The sequence below is a fragment of the Pithys albifrons genome, chromosome 1 (assembly GCF_047495875.1).
Source record: "Pithys albifrons albifrons isolate INPA30051 chromosome 1, PitAlb_v1, whole genome shotgun sequence".
Classification (NCBI taxonomy): Eukaryota; Metazoa; Chordata; class Aves; order Passeriformes; family Thamnophilidae; genus Pithys; species Pithys albifrons.
In genome coordinates this window covers 21471825-21492731 of record NC_092458.1, presented here as the reverse complement: position 1 = coordinate 21492731, position 20907 = coordinate 21471825, and the positions used below count along the sequence as shown (strand labels likewise).

General features: G+C 51.4%; 1 protein-coding gene and 1 long non-coding RNA gene across 5 annotated transcripts; one reads left to right on the top strand and one right to left on the bottom strand.

Moving 5' to 3' along the window:
- The first annotated feature begins 1064 nt into the window (after positions 1 to 1064).
- Positions 1065 to 6860, top strand: POU3F3 (POU class 3 homeobox 3). Its single transcript, XM_071577197.1, has 2 exons — positions 1065 to 1322; positions 1421 to 6860. The coding sequence occupies exon 2, from the start codon at positions 2204 to 2206 to the stop codon at positions 3521 to 3523; it is 1320 nt and encodes a 439-aa protein (XP_071433298.1). The 5' UTR covers positions 1065 to 1322; positions 1421 to 2203; the 3' UTR covers positions 3524 to 6860.
- Positions 6861 to 8594: 1734 nt separating this feature from the next.
- On the bottom strand, positions 8595 to 17772 carry LOC139678767 (uncharacterized). Of its 4 annotated transcripts, none has more exons than XR_011699102.1 (3): positions 17753 to 17772; positions 12789 to 12901; positions 8595 to 9044 (listed from the first exon to the last, which is right to left on the bottom strand). It is a non-coding gene; the product is annotated as an uncharacterized lncRNA (long non-coding RNA). The 4 variants fall into 4 exon arrangements; XR_011699103.1 differs by lacking the exon at positions 17753 to 17772 and adding an exon at positions 17673 to 17728; XR_011699101.1 differs by lacking the exon at positions 17753 to 17772 and adding an exon at positions 17148 to 17389.
- Positions 17773 to 20907: the final 3135 nt, after the last annotated feature.

The window sequence follows — 20907 nt, the reverse complement described above, 5'->3', positions numbered from 1 at the left end:
GCTGCGCGGCGCGGCGGTCACTGGCAGCGCCGTGTCCCCTCCGTGTCCGAGCGGTGTTAGCGCACCGGCAGTCCCTGAGGAGCGTTCAATTTGCCCTTGTTTTTGTTACCACTTTCTCTTCTTCTGTGGTTCACTGAGGTTGCCTGCGCGCAGCATTTCCGCTCGGTCGCATCTCTCCCCCGCCTTCCCCCGCCCCCCTTAACTCTTTCCGCTGGACGAGAAATATTACAGCGTTTAATGCCGCGGGGCTGGTTCCCTGCGAGTAGACCGCGGCGCGCTGGGCAAGCCCAGCCGGGGCTCCCCTCGCCGCCTCCCCCGCCGACGGGGCGGCCCTTCACCGGGGCTGCCGGGCCGGCCTCCCAGAGTGACGGCTGCGGGGGGGCTGCCGGGGCTCGGGGCGCACCCCGGGGTGCGGGGCCGGACAAAGGGAGGAGGGAGCGGGCGGAGGGCGGGCGCCTCTGGGGCCGAGCGCCGGGGGGGCAGCTCTCAGTGCCCGTGGGGGCACCGCCGGGGATGGGGAGACGGGTGTGCGTGCACGGCAGTGGCACCTCCGAACAAATGCCGTTCCGACCTCCGCCCGGCTGCGGCGTCGTTATTACTGTCGTTATTACTGTTGTTTTTAATTATTACCGCCTGCGCTCGCCGCTGCCCGAGAGGCGGCGGCGGGAGAGCTCCGAGGTGCGTGTATCCGCCGGCCAGGAAGAGTTAAGAGGCGGAGGGAGGAGAGAGGGAGGGAGGAGAAAGGAGGAAGGGGAGAGGGAGGAGGGGAGGAGGGATAGAGGGAACAGGGGGGCAACTTCCATCTCCGACGCCACTTTGCCTAAATTAAAAGGCAGCCAATCGGAACGGCCGGAAGGGGGGCCGCGCGGCCGGCGGCGGGCTGTCCGTCACGGGGCTCGCAGCCAATCGGCGGGGGCGGCGCGGCCGCTTCCTTGCGGCGGGGCTGGGCGGTGGCGGCGCGGGCGGCGGCGGCGGCGGCAGGGAGGGAGGAGAGAGGGAGGGACGACGGACGAAAGGAGGGAGGGTGCGGGCGCGGGCACGGCCCGGGAGAGGGAGGCGGGGAGAGGCGAGCGGCGGGACTCCGGCATCGCCAGTGCGCGCTGCCAGCCCGGCAGCCAACTTCCCCGCTGGAGTTAGTGTATAAAGGATACCATATATGCACACACACATACACACACCTCTCCACCAAGGCGCTCCTCCTCCGCCTCCTCCCTCGACCAACTGCTGGAATTAAAATAAAAAGCAAAACAAACACACAAAAAAAAAAAGACAACAAACCAAGCGAGAGAGCGAGCGGGAGAGGGAAAGAAACAATTCGCGAGGTAACGAGAAATTTCAACTTTTTATATTTCTTTTTTACTACTTTTTTTTTTCCCAACCGCCTAAAGGAAAGGTAGAGAGAAAAAAATGTCTTATGCAGAGCGTGACTCTAGCAAGAAGGCTCCGGCAGGACTCTTGTTTCAAAGGGGACAAAGTGCTCCAGCAACAGCACAACTTTGAGAAATGCATCATCACCACCATCACCACCACCATCATCACAGGAAGTTTTCTTAGGACACCAACAAAACTTGCAAATAAAAGAGCAAAAGGAGATCGAGGAACCGAGGAGAGAAAGACAGAGAGAGAGGCAGAAAAAAAGGAAAATATACCCACACACAAAGCCTTAAAGGAAGAAGAAAAGGAAAAGTTTCTCTCTGAGAGGGGAAGGCTGAGAGGAGGAGATGTACTCCTAGGGGAGCGAAGGGGAGAAGGCACGGGGGCTTTTTGATCCCCTCCCCCCCTTTTTTTGCTTTTTAGCCTTTGTTTGGTTTCGTCCCTCCGAGCAGCAAACCCGGGCGAGAAGGCGGCGGAGGAAAAATATATATACAGTTAAATATTTCTGGGGTTTTTGGAAAAAAAAAGAAAGGCTAAAAAAAATATAAAAGGCGAAGCGAGAGCCGGCGACCGCAACGAGCGCGCCGCGGAGCGGAGGCAGGACGGCTGGCGGACGAGCGGAGGAGAGCGCGCCGCGGAGCGCTAGCAGGTGAACCCCGCGCCCCGGCGCCCCGGCGAGGCTGGGAAGGCGGCGGCGGCGGCGGCGGCGCGGGCGGCGGCCCCGGCAGCGCCGGGCAAGGGCGCTCGCGGCGGGCGCCCGGCAGCCGGCGGCGGCGGCGCAGCGGCGGCCGCGGCGCGGCGGGGGCGAGCGGCGGGCGGCAGGCGCGGGATGGCCGCGGCCACCTCTAACCCCTACCTCCCCGGCAACGGCATCCTGGCGGCCGGCTCCATCGTCCACGCCGACTCGGGCGGCGGCGGCGGCGGCGGCGGCGGTGGCATGCAGCCGGGGAGTGTGGCCGTCACCTCGGTGGCGGGCGGCTACCGCGGCGACCCGGCGGCCAAGATGGTCCAGAGCGACTTCATGCCGGGCGCCATGGCCGCCAGCAACGGCGGCCATATGCTGAGCCATGCCCACCAGTGGGTGACAGCCCTGCCCCACGCCGCCGCCGCCGCCGCCGCCGCCGCCGCTGCTGCCGCCGAAGCGGGCTCGCCCTGGTCCGGCAGCCCCGTGGGCATGACGGGCAGCCCCCAGCAGCCGCCGCCGCCGCCCGACGTCAAGGGCAGCGGCGGGCGCGACGACCTGCACTCGGGCGCGGCGCTGCACCACCGGCCGCCCCACCTGGGCCCCCCGCACCAGGGGCACCCGGCGGCCTGGGGGGCGGCGGCGGCCGCCCACCTGCCCTCTATGGCCGGCGGGCAGCAGCAGCAGCAGTCGCTCCTCTACTCGCAGCCCGGGGGCTTCACGGTGAACGGCATGTTGAGTCCCCCCCCCGGTGGGCAGACCCTGGTGCACCCGGGGCTGGTGCGCGGCGAGACGCCGGAGCTGGGCGAGCACCCCGGGCACCATCATCACCACCACCACCAGCACCCCGGGCATCACCCGCCGCACCACGGCGGCGTCAACAGCCACGACCCGCACTCCGACGAGGACACGCCGACCTCCGACGACCTGGAGCAGTTCGCCAAGCAGTTCAAGCAGAGGCGGATTAAGCTGGGCTTCACCCAGGCCGACGTAGGGCTGGCGCTGGGCACCCTCTACGGCAACGTCTTCTCGCAGACCACCATCTGCCGCTTCGAGGCCCTGCAGCTCAGCTTCAAGAACATGTGCAAGCTGAAGCCTTTGTTGAACAAGTGGCTAGAGGAAGCCGACTCCTCCACTGGCAGCCCCACCAGCATCGACAAGATCGCCGCCCAGGGCAGGAAGAGGAAGAAGCGGACCTCCATCGAGGTGAGTGTCAAGGGGGCCTTGGAGAGCCACTTTCTGAAATGCCCCAAGCCCTCCGCCCAGGAGATTACGAACCTAGCGGACAGCCTGCAGCTGGAGAAGGAGGTGGTCAGGGTTTGGTTTTGCAATCGGAGGCAGAAAGAGAAACGGATGACCCCCCCAGGGATCCAGCAGCAGACCCCCGACGATGTCTACTCCCAGGTCGGCACCGTCAACTCCGACACGCCTCCCCCTCACCACGGACTGCAGACCAGCGTGCAGTGAGGGGCACCGCGGGCGGGCCGGGGAGCGCGGGGACAGCGCGGGCCGGGCCGGGCCGGGCACCGCCGCCGGTACCGCCACCGGCACCGCCGCGCACAGCCGCACGCTCACACACACAGACACACACACATGCGCGCACACACACACACACACGATCCAGGCTCGTTCAGACTGCTTGTGTTTATATATATATGGATATATGCGTGCATCTATATATATATAAGATCGATACCAATAGGGAGCGGTGGAGAAGGTCGATCCGAGCGAGAGCGTTTAGACCGTGTTGGGAAAACGGGGTGGAGATGCGTAATGCACCAAAACCGCAGATGTGCCGGGGGGTTAGTTGGTTGTGGGGAGAGGGCTTGGATGGGTGGGATTGGGATTTTTTTTAAATTATATTTTTTATTTTTCTCCAAATTATTCCCCTCTCCCAGCAAGGACACCACTGTCTGCGCCTCTTCTCTCCCCTCCTCCCCCCTCCCCGCACTCTTCCCCCTATCCCCAGAAGGGCTCTCTTCTCTGAATCACAGAAACTTTTTTTCTCCTTTCTATCTCCCTCTCTTTTTATTTTTTTTTCCAATGGGAGCAATCAGAAAAAAGGGAAGCAGAAGTAAAATAATCTGGTTAATCAGAGGTGCCTGCTGCATTCCAACACCTTGTTTTTCTTGGCCAAACCGTAGAATTTTGGTGCAAGGCAGACATCCACACTGAAAACATATATATCTATATCTCTATATATTCTGCTTAATGAAAGGGTCCACTTTTTCCAGGGAAAAAAATATGCACACAGCACTAAAAACAAGCAGACTGAATAGGGAAGCAAATACATATATATATATTTATCTATATATATAGGTATAGCTATAGAACAAAAATATGGAAATAAATGCCCACACACCAATAAAACTGACCCTGAGGAGAAAGGGGGGAGGGACAGACGCCGAGGGGAGGGTGGGAGAAGGAGAGGTTGTTGGTACCTAAAGTTCAAGCTCTGTAGAAGGACTTTGCATGAATTAAGGGAACCAGCGAGAGAAAGGGAAATAATTTAGGGCTGTCAAAGTCCTGCTCCTGACGGCTGCCAATCATCATGGAAGAGTCATAAAAAAATCCACTGCTAATATTTTTTTTATTAATATTTTTATTTTTTATTTCTGGACTGATTCAGATAAAGGGATTTAGAAGGACTGAGCATCTGCAGCTGCACTTATCTGAACTTCTCTCCTAAATCCGTTGCCAACTTTGATTGAATGGGTGCTGTGGATGTGATTATATAATACTGCCATTTCCAAGCAGTGTTTTTGGTAGGTTTTAATAAACAGACTTTTCAAAAAGACGGCAATATAGAATTGTTAGATCCGTTGTTGATCTAAAAAAAATTTGCTTTATATTTTCATTAAATGACTTCTTTTAATATTTTATTCAGAATACCTATGAACTGCTGCAAAACGGTAATTTATTTTTTCCCCAGATCTTGTATTACGTGTTTTTTTCAGACGAGCACAAATCAAAATGAAATGAAAATATGGACAGTTGTTAGGTAATAAGGGTATCTTTTGATGTGATAATTTGATTGTAATTTAATTTGAGTAGTGATTCCGTAAGAGCTGATTGAGAAAATAAATTTGTTAGAATGAAATAGTCTGTGTCTGATGCATAAACACTGTGTCCAAAAAAAAAAAAAAGTTCTCTGAAGGGACATACTGCTGAAGTGAGAGAAATACCGAGGGTCCGACCTGCCAGCTACACGGTCCTATGCTCCTGGGCAGTGGCCCCGCCGAACCCCTGCCGCTGCCGGCCCGGCGCAGGGCTCATCCCCTGCCCGCCCCTCCGCCGAGCCCGTGTCCGCGGCCCCTTCATCAGCCCGGGGACCCTGTGTCATCGGGAAGGATTGCAAGATTAGAGATGACCAGAGGCCACCTTCTCCCAGAAAGGGCTGTGTCGGCTCGGTTTAGGCTGTCACTTGGGCGTTGGTGATACCTGAGCGCGTCCTCTGGTCCCGCGTGGCAGATGCTGAGAGGGATGTTTCCAAAAGTTCAGTCTTGTTTCCGCTCTTTCCAAACTGAGGCCTGGGGGGCCAAAGAAGGGGAAGGGGGGCTAAGCTATAATTATTTTTATGCATTTTACATATGTATTAATATTTGTATTTAATTTATCTTTATAATTTAAGGAAAAGGTACTCCCATTTTTTTCTGACGGAATACATAGAATAATAATACTTTCAGCATCCTACGTGCGGTCTGCCTAGTTCACCATTTCTGTTGTTGATGTTGTTGTGACTGTTGTTGTTGTTTTAGGGTTTTTCTGTGGGGTGTGAAATGATGTAGCCTCGTTTTCTCCTCCACTCTGCCATAGCGCTGCCATGCCTTCTTTGCAAACACACGCGTGTGTCAGTAACGTTGGAGATGCCAATAGATGCACTAGCTGACCTGTCATACTTATCCGCTATAATTTATTGCAATATAGGGACAAGTGAATGCCCGTCTCAGCTCTCTTTATTTTGCAGCGGGGAGGTTATGGGAAGTAGAGAGCTGCATCTACTGCATCCAGCCGTCTCCACTGATAGTCTGCTGGAGAATAAGGTTTTCTTTTATGATCCAGCTCGCCCGTGGCTCTTTCCTCACCTTCCTCTTCTTCCTCTCCTCCGCGCCCCCCCTCCTTCGCCTTGCTTCTCTAAGCGCTATTGAGGTAGGGGTTAAACCCCCAGAAAACTGCTGCAGGAACAGATAGGCCTTGTGTCAGTCTATAAATTAAAGCCAACCTGAGAGCAGCGCACCAGGATGCGTAATTTTAACACCACCTCGTAGTAAATGTTACCGTCGGTTTGATTTGTGTAATCCGAAAGGCCCTACTTACACGGAGGAAAAAAAAGAGATGGGGGGGGAGAAGCCAACTCAACAAAGGCAAAGAGAACCCGAAGGGGTAAAGGACGCTCTTTCTTTTGTTCGTTTCAGCAGAAGCTGCTGGCTGATTTTGCTGCTGGGTAGGGAAAAAGGGTCGGGCGGGGGCCGGCGGGCAGGCGGGCCGGTCGGGCACCCCTCCGGGGACCGGGTACCACCGACACGTCAGGTGGGATCCTGTTTTCACACGCGAAGGGGAACGGTTTTATTAGCCGCGGAGAAAGTCTATTTAAATTTCGGAGCGGTATTTGGTTACTTGATTTGGATGGCAACAAAGAGCTAACGTTAGGCTTCACGCTGCTTTCTATTAAAAGGCAACATTTGCGGGTTGCTGCCTCCGAAAAGCTGGGCGTTAGGCTGGAGGAGGAACGTGTGGTCGAAGGGACTGGCAAAATATGCCCGTTCTGTGGACTTGTCATGCACAAAAAGTGAGGCCATGGGCGCTCCCCCCGCCTCCGCCACCCCCCCCCCCTCCCGCCCCCTCCCCCCCCCCCCGAGAAACTGAATCCTTTGAATGTATTTAGGAATTTCAGGGTTGTGAGTCTCTGAGATAGCAAGAGGTAGATAATAAGTGAGAGGGTTTGCGCTAAGGGTTATATTGTTACACGTGTAAATAATGAAAATATTGTTATATATCGCCAGATCTCTTAATGAATTTAGTAATTGTATTCATTTAAAATATCAGTGTTCTGTGCTTGGTAACGGAGTTGGCATAGTTTTCATTAGTGGTTTTTTTCCCTCTACCTAAAGGAAAGCCAAATGTTTTACAAAATTATGTTTGATCAGACTGGGTAATCCCGAGATGTGATTATTTATAGTTTACGTTTTCAAATCCTGTGATCCTCCACTACATCCCAGTCTTCTCACATCCCATTCTTCCCCCGTCGAGTCTGTACACAATAAATCATTTTCAGGTGTATTCAAAAAGTCATCTCACTGCTGTTGGTCCACGTATTTTCCGAAATTTAGCAAAGAGCTCTACTTCAGTTTTAAAATGCAGCGGTTCCTATCAGAAAGTGATCGTTACAGAAACCTTTGCTTTACTGTAGTGACTCGTGTTTGCACATCACCATGCTCATAACTTGTTTGTATGAATGGTTTTAACTGGAACGTTTAGAGAATAATTGGTTCTAATATGAAATGCAGTATATACTATTGATAATTTTATCAATAAGTGTACTATTTTAAATAATTTTAACAATTCAATTTGTTTTTTAAATTATATATTTGTAAAATATTTATCCTGTTGAAAGCAACAATATATTGTTGTATTTATTCGTTTATTTTTGTAATAAATGATCAACATCTTCAAGTTACAGCAAAATCGATACTTCTATATATTTGTGCAAGGATACCTTTCTGAAGCGCAGAGATGCTCATTCCGATTTGGAAGAGAGTGTAAAGATTACCTCTGTAACTGGCAGGCTGCAGGACCAAACTGTAGGCGTGAGCTTCTTCGCCAAACTTTAGTTTGCTTAAGTTCCAGGGTAATTAATAAAACTCTAAAAGGGATGCAACAAGTCCCGGTCTGGGAGGCAGGCGTGGGACGACGCTTGAGGACAGGGACCCATTTTGCTAAAACCAAGGTTGGAGAGAAACTTGGTCACCTGTGGCGAGAGGGATGGATGGATGGATGGAGGGAGTGGAGGAGATGCAAGGAGGCAGGCGGTTATTGCCCCATCGGTGTTTTCAGTTGCAGTTTGGCACAATGGAGTGGGCGCAGCCCTCAATAGGCGGTGGGAGCGAGAGCAGAGGAGGGAGGCGAGAGGCCCCGCAGTGTCAATGACACAGCAGTAGGGAGTTCTTTGGTTGAGAGGCTTTGGCGACACAAAAAGCTAAGAGGTGAAGGCCGAGCGGGGATAGGTTCACCGCCCATCCCATCCTTCCCGACACCAAAGGAGCAGATGGGTCCGCGGAGGCACCCGCGGGGCCTCGCCCTTGGGGTCGCGACGAGACCTGCCTCCTCCTCACCGCTCCCCAACGGGGTGGCTGCGGCGGGGCCCGAGCCGCGCCAAGCGCGGGGAAACGGTGGTGCCGCGTTTCCCCACGCGTGGGAGGCTGGTCCGGGGCAGCGCCGACGGGACGGCCGCAGGTGTCCGGCTGCGCTCCCTCCCCGGCGGGCGGCCCGGGGGAGCCAGAGGGCGGGCGGCGCGGTGCCGCGGCGGCAGCTGCCGCGGGTCCCACAAGTTGTTTTCCTCGTGGCGACCATTCAGCAAAACGCAGGATCCTTTCTCCAAGATTTAAATTTCGCGGATGAATTACCATACAGCGGTTGCTTAGCAACTAAATTCAAGCCGGGCTAAGAATATGCAAGCTTTTTGTATTCTCATTAATAAAAATGCCACTCTGACACAGCAACCTGACTTTGGATCACTGCAACTTCTGTAAAAGCCATAGGAGAATACAAACCGGCTCCTCCATTTAATTACAGATCAGAGTGGCTTGAAATGTGATGTTTTGTTAATCTATCTTCCTAAAAGCGATGTAAAAAATAACGGCTTTTCAAGAGCAGTGGAAAACTACTTTTTTAATGGAGCTGTCTCCTGGTGCTACTGATGGCTGCAAAGCGAAACCTTTTTTTTTGAGTCACACTTTCAAGTAGCATCCCTCCTTCCGTTTTGAGTTTCCTGAAATCAAAAAACATTAAGACATTTGGAGCCACAGAGGAAAATATAAAAATAAATAAGCTGCAACCGATTAGCGCATTAGAGAGGAGAGCATCGCTTGGAAAGGCGAAGAGGGGATTAAAAATGTCAAGGTGCAGCCCCAGTCAGGCACAGACCCACGATGCAGGGTGCAGCCTGCCCTTGCTCTAAAGCAGGAGTTTCTTGCTGTGAAATGGGTCTCTTTGGCATAAAGTGCGTGGGTACATCGGCTGGGGAGGGCGGAGGAAAAGCCTTCAGGGACACCTTGTTGAATGTTTCTCACCAAAATTTATTTCCCCTTCTGCTAACATTTACTTTATATTGCTTTTATATGGGCAGAGATAAGATCTTGGAGTTAGATTCTGGCACCATGCAGCTAGTCTCGTATATATGGGAGAATGACCTCATCAGAGGAGGACTGTGTGTATAGATAGAATAATTTAAACATAGACTAGACACCTACATATAAATCTATATATAAAGATGTGTGTGTATGATATAGATAGATACGTGTGTGTGTGTGTGTGTGTGTGTGTGTGTGCGCGCGCGCGCGCGCGTATGCCTTTAGGAGTACCAAAAAACTTCCCTGCCAGCCCCGCAGACCCCAGGCAGGGCTGCCTTCCCCCGCAGTGTTCGAAGGGAGGGTGGCCTTCTCCGCGGGGCAGCGAAGGGAGCCCCGGGGCTCGGCTGCACGCAGGGTGCTGGCAGTTAGGGCTGGGGCGTTTTGTGGCGGTGAGGGCCGCCTCGGGACCGGGCGCTGGCTGTCGCCGGTCGCTTTTGCTGTTGGCTAGGGTTTTGGTTGTGGTGGGTTTTGCAACAAAGAGTTAAATCCAAAGTTTATTTTCCCTTTTTTTTTTCCCCCACGTGAAAAGTTCAGGCCTGTTTTGGTTTTTTTTTCTCTGATGGGGCTCGTCTGTTGGAGGTAAAGGGAACTTGGAGGTCTGTCCGAGCTGCGCAGATCACTGAGGAATCAGGGGTTCCCTCCCGCCCCCCACCTCTGCTTCTCTCTTTTTCTTTTAAGGTATTCTCTTCTCCCCTGAAAGGGAGATGATGACTTGAAGGGGGGCAGTCAAAAGGGGTAGGCATTTTCCAAACGTGAGTTTGTGATGAAGGGAGCTTGCCCCCTCGGCAGGATTTAGTCTTTACTCACTTTAAAATGTAGAATGGCAGGAAAAAAAATCCATACAACAAATACTAAAGGAAGAAAGGCAGTGAAGTGAGCACCTGTGAAAAGTAGAGTCGCCCTGAAACTCAGGCTCATCCAAAGCTTTAGCAGAGTGTTTTGCTTCTCTCCTCAACGGTTATAGGATGAGTATCACAAGGCTACAGCATAAATAAACAGATTCCATTCCATTTTGCATCTCTCTTTAACAAAGATGAGATTAAAAGCCAGAATTAGAGCACAGCCCTTACAGAGCTGTTGAATAGTGCCAGTATATATGTTTCCAGCTCACATGTTGAAATCTGTACCTTCAAACTTAAGCTTGTTTCTGATAGCTTGCATTTCTTCAACTATAAGAGAAAAAAAACTAAACAGAACTTTTCTGAATTTTTCCCATTGCACCTATCTGTGGGGTGAAAAGACAGCATTGTATCAGCTCTATACCTTCAACACAAAAAGGGAAGGTTTAGCAAGAGAAGTTCACTGGTATACCACAATGGAGATCTTTATTTTAGACTTGGGACAGTTCAAACCAATTTGACACCAGTGTTGAGCACCACGAAGTATTTGGGTTGGGAACAAACTCCTCCGCTACTGCTTGAAGTGGATTGTTGTTGCTTGATGCCAGATGCTTGGTTACTCCAAATGTCCCTTCACTGCCTTTTTTGCAGGCACATGGTACAGAGGAGAGTTTCTACCCACAGGGACAGCGCTTTCATATGAGACCACTGCACCATGCTCCCCAAAGTCCAGGCACAGGGACTCAGCAGAACTATTTCTTCCTCAAAATGAGCTTCAGATGAGAAGGAGAAAAATGGATTAGAAAAGGGGAACCAGCTGGGGACTGTTACCCTCACTGATAGTAGGCCTGCTCTTAAAAAACAATGTCAAGACACTGTGATACGCATGTGAAATGACAAAGACAGATGCTATTTCTTTCTGAGGTCCACACTGAGTGGAGAAAGTCAAAGAGTTGTTGGACTGTCTTGTGTATGAGGCCATTCTTTCAAATTGAAATTAATTGAAAAAGCAGGGACTGGCTAATGGGGAACCTGGTATGGCTGCTATATTTATGTGCATCAAACCAAAATTTAAATAACTTGAGGAAATGTGAGCTGTATAAACATTTTATATATAGTAACCCTTTTGTTATTAGTCTTGGAAATGCTTGGTGCTACTTCCCTGCCACTGCTCCATAGAGCTGACTACACAGCATTCAGTCCACACTACAGTCGACAAGGAACTGTTTACTTAACAACTCCAGGCTCCATTTTCAACTGGACTACTAATGTACAGCCTGAGCTAGTCAAATAAACCCAGGTATCCGGATGTGTGGAGACTACTTCACCAAGCAGGCAGCTAAAATACAAAAGGTTAGCGTGTGGCTGTAGTGGACCTGTGGGCTGGAGGGTCTTCTGAAAGGTTGGTTTGGTTGTTTGGAATTTTCCTGCCTCTGTGTGAATGCAGAGAGTCTGAAGCTGACTTTGGGTTCATCTCTTCACCTCCCTTCCACATTCAAGACATTGCGAATATTTACCAAGTACAAAAGATATGAGAAGTGCCAGGCATTGATCATTATTATATCCCTTCCCTGACGGAAAATGGGCCCAGGATAGCAGAGCTGAAATTAATCTTTCTGGAAAAAAATGGGTTGGTAAAGAATTGTTCTGGAGTAACATACATTTCTTTTATCTCCTGAAGCTCTCATTCAAAATGGGGGTCTGTTTACCCCAGTGGGACATTTCTCAGAGAAATGTAATAAGATATTTGTTCCAGAGTCCACACTAAAGCTACAAACCACATGTAAGGTGAAAATCTCTAAATTTGTTTCTCTCTCTTTCACGCATGGGCATCCTCACAGACATACAAACATACTCTCCCTTCTCTTCCTAAAATAATAAGACATCTTCTCCCCAGTTCTGTCACCCTTCTTTTTTATGCAGATCCATACTCAGATGTGTACCAAAATTTTTAACTCATTTTGCTGAAATTGCATAGATTGCCGAGGAAATTAAACTAAACAAGGAGCTGTGTGAAATGTTGAACTTTAAATACCATCCACTAGCTCAAGAAGAAGAAAACGAGTCAATAAACACTCAGGTTTCTGCTACTTTTAGAGTATCATAATTAAAAGAAAAATTTTATTGGATTTTTAAACTTCTTTTTTTTACCATGATGAGAATTCCCTCATGCTGTAATAGTGGGTATTTGAAAATAATGTCCTTTCCCTTTTTATTTTGGATTGAAAAACAGGGTTACGGTGTCTCCCCTGGGTGTTAATGATCGGTACAGATATGTTTAATTTTTCAAACAGTATGTGCATTTCTGTGAATACCAGGTGAGATGACAATATCAATCTCAATAGTCCAGAAGAGGCGTGTTTTACCTGAAGAACTGGGCTTGAGCTGGATGCTGCTGTTGTTCTGGGTTTGGGGTTGGTTTGCTTTTTAATTGCCCTGTCTATTCTCTCAAGTCAATATTAATGCCATACAGCACGGCTGAGACCAGGGCTGAGTGAGCCCCGTCATTAACAATAGCCTAAACAAAGGAAGGGGACCAGTTACCTTGATATTCGATGCCCGCTTTGTTCCCGAGCTTCCAACTGCATCCTGAAGCCCATACAGGGAAGTATTGCCTACGGGAATGCATAATCCACTCCAGCTATTGTCCCAATCTCCTGGAAAACAAAACAACAGAACCAAAACAAAGATTACAACACACGCCCGCTCCGCAAGGAGCTTGTGAATGGTTTCATCCTCTCCTGCCTTTTCCCCGCGCTTTTCCTGGTCACTCGTATTACTGACCCGCTCTCCGCAAGGGCTGCCCGCTGTACCCCACAGGCGTACCCCAGTTTGCGCAAGCACCCGTAGCCTCCTATTCTCCAGTTTCCAGGGGGAATGGGGTTGGAGACACCCTCTCTGTGCAATGCGGGGCAGTTAGGGGGGATGCGCGCTCCTGTGCCTGCTCAGCCCAGCCGCAGCCCTTCGGCGACCGGGCCGCACCCGGGGACTTCGAGTTAGACGGGCCGGCCCGGCGGGGTGGGCTGCCCTCCAACCGCCCCAGCCGTGCCCGCCCGCCCCGCTCTGTCAGCAGGCAGGAGGATTTCACCCCTTCCCGGTGGCGCGGCCTGGCCAAAGGCCAGCGCGACATCCCCACGCACCGCGGCGGGGATGCGAGAAAGGCGGGGGACGCACGTGTCCCTGTGTGTGTCTGTGTATCTTTATTGTCCTTCCAGCTTCGCCCTCCTGGAATGGTTTTCCCCACGGAGGGGCCCTCCTGATCTGGTAGCTCCTGCTCCCTGTGTTTGGCAGAAAAGCCCGGAGCAGCCACCCTTGCTCACGTGCAGTCAAAGGAGTCTGGGTGGAGTGGGAGCATCTCTTTCCTCTGCCAAAATATTTAAGTTCCCCGAACCCAGTCTTGTCTTTCCCTTTCTCCTACAGTCCCATGCTGACCGTCGGAGCAGAGGGACCGAGAGAGGTCCCCCCAGGTTTGTGAGGGCTGGTTTGACCCCATCCCTCCCCGCATGGAAGGGGAGACTGGCCAGGTCACGGTAGCGTTGCCGTGGGACTCGCCCCCGAGCCGGCCCCACCTCGGAGGCAGTTTTTGCTCCCACTGCACTCGGAGGGGAGCAAGTTCAAGTCCCGGGAACCCTGCGCCTTTGCCTGAGTCTTCGCGAGAAGATGAAGGAGACCTAGTGGCGTAGCCCGAGGTAGAGGGAGGCCTAAGGAGACAGATCCCAGATGCAGCCAAATCCATCCTCCCAAAGTCTCTTTATGGAGGGAGAGGGGAGGCTTATAGGGGGTAGCGAAGAAGGTAGTTTGAACCTAAAGTCTTTGATTCAAAGGTTAAGAGCTCCCTCGTCAAACGCTGCCAAACGCTACTGGGCCATAGAGAGAGGAGAAAAGGGGGGGGGGAAGAAGAACATCAACATTACTGCAAATTTCAAAGCACTGAAAATAGCTCTGGGAAATCCCAAGGATCCGCCACCGGTTCCTTTTTCCCCCGGACATACATATTAGAGAAAGCTTTTCCCGGAGCTGCGGCTGTCTTTGGGGGAGAGCCGGGTGGCGGGGAGGGGGGCTGCGGGCCGGGGTTGCCTCCGACTCACCCCACCCCCCGCACCTGCAGCCTTTGGCTGCACTGGGGACTCCCAAATACTCCCCCCACTCCCGGACCCCAGGCCGTGCTCCCGCCGGGAGCCGCGGCGGCCGGGCAGGGGCCGGCCCCGGCAGCCCTTTATGCGCAGCGGTCAGCAACCGGGTTGTGGGCTTGCAGCTGCATGCAAATAAATCCCTGGCAATAATCTAATGCGCGTGTGCTGCCCCGACGACAAAGTGCCGACACAAACTCAAGTGCTTTTGTTTGTTTTTAACCATCTAGGTTCCTCAACCAAGTGAAACAAATAAAACTAGGGAGGGAGAAAGTTGGTTAGTACGCGTATTTCATCCAGAGCATCGTGGTTTTCTGATATAAGAGAGCCGAGGACTTGCTTCCTGCACCTCTGCGAGACCTGCACAAGCACCCATTCCAGATGGATAAAACGATTCCACGCATGATGAGCAGGAACGAAGTGTCCTACCTACCCGACCGACAGCTACCACTTTAGTTACTATGTTCCCACGTGGAAAACATTTTTCTTTCCTCAATTTTCCAATAATTACAGCTGTATTCGATACGGGACGGGGATGGGGGTGGGGGTGGGGGGGGGATAATTTTGTACCCTCTCTTCTGTTGCAGGTAAAAGTTTTTTTGTTTGTTTCACTTCCTTCCACGAAAGGTCTCTTTGCACGTATAGGGGTAGAGTTGTTTGCTTTTTTCCATGTCCTTTTGTCTTAAGCAAAAGCTGAGTAGAGTCAATGGGATGAAGGGAGTGGGAGGGAGGAAGAGAGAGAGAGAGAGAGAGAGAGAGAGAGAAAGGAGAGGAATCTTTGAGAAAGAGCTGGGGTGGCAAAAGAAAAGGAAAAAAACCCCTCAATTCGCTAAAAAATCCCAGCAACCCAATCCCAGAGAGAACGGGAGAACGAGCATACAGTTTTTCCAATTGCTATTCTCCCGACTGGCATTAAAGAAACAAACAAACAAACAAACCAAAACCCGCACTGAAGGCTGGATCAGGAGAGAGCTTAACTTTTGTGAGTGTAAGTTTCTAAGGAAGAGAAATCCTTGGTGACGTCTGGTGTCCCTCTGGGTCGCGGGAGACCGAGAGGCAGGCAAGGCGCGGGCGCGGCGCCCAGTCCAGAAGGAACCACTGGCTCTCCCTCTCTCCCGCCCCTAACTTTGTGAAGAGAGGTCGTTATCGTTGAGGAAAAGTTCGTTTCCCTGGCAAAAAAAGGGGCAGCTGAGTTCCAGCCGCTTCCCGCCACCAACTGCCATTGGGAGTGCAAGCAATCAGTGCGCGACCCCCAGTGTCCCTGAGTCGCCTCCAGTCTTCGGCCCGTTCACCTGAGCCAGTGTCCACTCCACTTTTGTATTCCACCCCTCGTGAGGGGATGCTGCCCTGCAGTCGTAGTGCTGAGCAAAACATGGGACAACCTGCGACGAGTTGGCCAAACGGCGGCCCTCGGGCCTTCCCGCGGCACATCGCCCGTGGGGGTTTTCCCAGTCTTTGCCCTACACTCTCAGCTCCTCTCCCCGGCCTTACTCTTCCCCAGGTCTCTCCGCCGCAGCCCAGCTGAGCTCGGCACTCCTGCCACACAGGTCTTGTCGGCGTCGGGGCAGGAGGAAAGCGGCAGGGCAGGGGATGACCATGCCCTTGGCATCTCGGCAGCCTGTCTGCCTGCCCCAGTTTTTCCTTCCCTTGGCCCTGCGACCGCCCCTCTGGCCTCCCTGGCACGCATAAAGCCCAGCTCAACTGCCGCTTGTCCCCCTCCTTTTTTCTTGCCTCCTCCCAGACCCTCCTGGCCACGGGCTGCAGCCGCCCCCCTCTCGAGAGGGCTCTACGGAGCCCTTCAGCCTCGCTGCCCACCGCTGTCTCCTTGTCTCCGTCGCCAACACAAAAGCGGCCAAGCAAAGACAGTACAGCAAAGTCTACGCCCGCTGCCCTCCCCTCAACGCTAACTCCGAAGGGAAACTTCCCTTCGGGGCTGGGCTCCTATGTCCGGGACTCCCTTAATCTTTGCAGCTTTCGGAGGGAGAAAAGAGGAGTTTGTCATCCAACTTTCCCTTCACACTTTTGTGTGACGCGAGGCGGGACAACGTTGTGCCGGTTTCACAACCCAAAAGGAAATCTCAGATCAAGGGGGCTCGGTGCCGCGGGCCAGAAAGGGTCTCTGGATCACCCCCCTGCCCTATATCCCCTACACAGCCTCCTCGCCTTTGTGTTTAAAACAGCAGCTGAAACACAATTAATTGTAACTGATTAACGTGTATTAGTTTGGCCTCCAAAGCACTTTAAGTCAATTCAGCAGCCATAATAATAATTAATTCATTAATAGGTACAATTGGTTCTTCACCACTAACGGCCAAGAAAAGTTTCCCTGGAAGTACACAGGTGTCAGGGAGTGTTAAAATGAAAACATTCGCATGCAACTTTTTAACCAGAAGAGAAAGCACTTTGGTTATATTTGGAGACATGTGTCTCACACATTTCCCCATTTTTTGTAAACTATGTAAGAATAAACATTACAGCTCTGGGCTTTTAATTTCTCCAGATGGAATCATAAAGTACCTAGTAGATTTTTTTATATATATACTATACAATTGAGGACACATATCTGCTTTTCCCGATGAGGACCGAGAAGCAACTTAATTTGAAGGCATAACTACTGAACCACATTTTGAATAACACACTCGAACAAGTTCACTTTAAAAGGCAGGAAACCGCTAAGAGCACAGCACTGAAAGTTGCTCCTTCCCACTTGAGCGGCAGTGGAAGATCGCCCTCCTGACCTTCACATACACTTGGTCGTTTCGCACACACTTACAGAAGTGCACACGCGCGGAGGTAGCAGAGTGCCTAGCCATGAAGGGGGCTTTTCCAAGGCGCTTGCAACCCCAGGAGGCTCCCCCGCTCGCTGCAGGCTGAAGACGCTGCTCGGGATCCCACCCCGGGGCGGCAGAAGAGCCCTTTGATCCGCGGGTGACGTGAGAGGTCTGCTCCTGCCCTCCCCGGCTGAAGGAAGGGGTTCACTTACCCTCCCGGTGCTACTCTCCACTCCCCCACACACACCTGTGTGCCCATAAAAGCGTTCTCGGGAAGGGCAAAGGGAGGGAAGGAGTCTCGAAGCCCCACCGCTCGGCTGCCTTAAGGATATAGACGTCCTAAGGGGGGCAGGAACCCCTAGGCTGAACAAGAAATAATAATAATAATAGTAATTATGATAATAATAATAAGAAATTCAAGGACAAGATTTATTGCCTAAATGGTTTATCTTTGTTTATTGGTTTGGTTTTGTGTGTGCATGTGTGTGTGCGAGATGTCAGTGATGAAAATGACCAAAATACCTTACCCATCTCCCTAACTAGGCTCAGTCTTCCCTCTCCTGCTTGCTCCCAGCCATCCAACGCCCTCGACCCCGTTCTGGCTTACATGTGTTTAGAGCAATGACAAGGAGCTCCCAACTGGAGCCCCGGCAGAGGGTGCGTTTAAACTGGGATGATTTACTGCCCCAGAGCTCGGGTGCCGGGTGTGAGCCTCCAGCCCCGCGTCAGCTGGGCGCTGCAGACAAATAACCTTAAATATGCATAAGGAACAGTTCGCTTTCTTAAAGGAGAACTTACCCCACTAGAAAGTTCACAGCCCGACGCCAGGCATGGCGAGGGGGACCAGGGATGGCCTTTGTGCCAGGATTGCCCTAACCCCTTCTCAAGGTGATCGCCTACATGTTCAGCGTCAGGGCTGAGGGCACTCGCCCGCCCTTCGGCTGGGGACAGCGGGGAGAAGTGCTGGCGGGTCGGTCACGGTCTCAGTGAGTTGCGGACCTGCGGTTTCACACACCGTCCCTCTTGTCCTCGGCCAGGGTGCGCGAGAGGCCGAGCTGCCCACTTAAGGGCAGACCCGCTTCGGGGGACCCCTGCGGCAGCCACCGACCGGCTGCCCGAAAACGTGCGGAGTTCTGCAAACAGGCGAAACGCGGAACTCCAAACAAGAAGAAAAAGCATCGGGGGGAAGCAGAGGGACTAATTAAACACCGAGCCAGTAGAGTCCAGGCAGGCTGCGGAGATTGCATGAGCAGTTTTTTGGAAAGGAGAAGTAACGCGGGGGATGGACGAGAGACTGCCTGTGGGTTTCGCCCAACTCCCCCGTCGGGAACCGGCTGGACCCCCTCCTCGCCCTTGGCAGGATCTTCTCCCGGTAGGAGAGACGTCTGCGCCGAGCTCTCGCTCGCCCACTTGCCCTTCGTTTTGCCCTGGGGGCCCGGGGCACCGGCCCCCGGCAGCCACCGAGGGGGTGCGGACGACCCCGGGTGCTCCCCGCGGGAAAGGAGCATCCCGCCGCCGGGCGCCGCTTCCCCCAGGCGCTTCGCGGGGCCGGCCGCCCGCGTTTCGGACAATAACAGTGGGGGTTTCAAAATTATTATTCGTTTTAGCTCCCGTCTATACACGTGGTTGTAAAGTCTGTAGCGCCATCTAACGGGGGGCGGAGGCCGGTCCGCTCCACGCCGCCCAGGACAGAGAAGGGGGCTTGGGTGGGATTGCTCTTTGGAGGTGCTTCTGGCATGAGGAAAGGCACTGATCCTGTGCATAAAACTTGCCTGAAAGGTGCTTTGTAACCCGACTAGAGATTATCCTCCAGGAGCTTGCCCCAGCTTCTGTGGTGTTATTGTTATTTATTTTAAAATAAAAACTGTAACTCTGAAGAACTTGTTGAATTATTTTTTTTTTTAAGGAGGTACTGGGGGTGGGCAGGATAGGGAGGAGGAATGAATAAATCCCAGCAGAGCTTGACAGAGTTGAGGATGTAAAGGAAGAGGCCCTACCAACCCAGCAGGTTTGACTTCTTCCACTTTTCTGGGAGGTCCGGGAGGACCCCAGCCAGCCGCTGCATTTTACAACTGAGCAGGACCCCCATTTCTACTGCTTCTTTAGTATTGCAAGAAGCTTTCTGTTTCCAAAATTTTTGGGCCCATGCTAAGTTTTATGCTTCAATTTTGATGCTGCCCTTTTGACAGGGCAATTCAGCAATGCCTCTGTCCACATCCAGATGGGAGGTTTCTGACTTGGTCACCCCAGTTCTGTTAAGGCACCACATTAGTTGCCCAGATTAGGAGCCTGCTCACTCCAGGCCCATGGCATGAGCAGCAAAAAGAAGCAGACTCTCCATAACATGTTTGGGCTCATAAAGTCACAGCTAAACTCTACAGGTGCCTGCCTTGCTGGAACTCTTGCCATCTCTAAGGGCTGAAGTTAGAATTAGAGAATACAGGTATTTCTGATGAACAGGATAGAAAATTTTCTTTAGGTTTGAAGTTTTGTTTTATTCTGTTTCTGTGTTTCTGTTACAGGTGCAGAATATGAGCTAAGTCTTCAAATCCACATACCAGTGTTACTGTTTACTGAGGTCTTCTGTACATGCATGTTGGCAGGGAGTTCCAAAGAAGCACAGCAATCTTCCTGTTCATACCTCAAGTCATAAAATGGAAGTGTAGCCTTTGGCTGACAACAACTGTATATTCATGGGCCACTCAAGCTGTATCTATTTTTCAGCCCAGGTTGTCCAATGCCCTTGGATGTCACTTCTGTGTGTGGCAAATTCTGTGTTACTTAGATGGCCAGGTTACATTTACCCAAGTGATTTTGGCAGGTTAAGTACCTCAATGGCACTGACATCCATTGACTCTGAAATATGTTACCCCTAAGGCCCAGCGCAAACAAAAGATTTAGGCTAGCAATTCCTGTCTGAGATCCTGATTTCCTCCAGACACCAATAGGGAGATAAAGGCTCAAACTAGAGTTACTTGCTCAAAATTATTCATTGTGTATTAAAGATCTCATTCTTAAAGCCCATAGTGAAAAAAATAGTTACCACATCCCTCTTTATTTTGACGTAATATCTTGAAACAGCTTTGATGGGACCTGTATAATTTAAAACTGGGATTCATCCAACTAGGTTCCCTATCCCTTCTGAACAGAATGACTAAATATGTTGAAAAACCTACATCTTAAAATTCAGCTCTGAAGTCCCTTGATAGCCAGAAACCAACATTTTAGGTGTTCTTTCCCACTTTATCATTCCTACACACCAGAAGGAATCTGAAGTGCAAGGTGACCAGGACTTTATCTTTCCTAATTGTACTGCACCACAAGCCACTACATAAACCAAACAATTAAGCAACAGTAAGGATTGCTTGATCAATACTCTGCTGCTTGGTCAAATTTTATGAGGTTTTGCATTTTCAGAGGTGAAAGTGTGATCACAGTCCTTGTCCCATCTAATTTTCTGACACCTTATGAACACCAACAATTACAAATAGCACAAATTTATTCCAGTATCAAAACAAGGTTTGTAAATACAGAGTAAGCCTCACATGATAAAAATGAAACAGAATACCACCACTGAACTGGTTTTACAGTCAAGAAATGTTAATGTGTGCATATCCACAGAGAGGAACAGATTTTCATTCTTGAGTCTGGGAATGCTGCTCCTATTCAGTGACTGTGAGGAAGAGCAATTTCTGTCTATGCTGAAAGAAAAATGAATTTTTGAGTTTACAGGCAATAGAAAACCTCTGACAGTCTGGCTAG

What these genes read in the sequence shown, in the direction of transcription:
- POU3F3 (XM_071577197.1), top strand. Translation starts at nt 2,204, where the DNA reads ATGGCCGCGGCCACCTCTAACCCCTACCTCCCCGGCAACGGCATCCTG.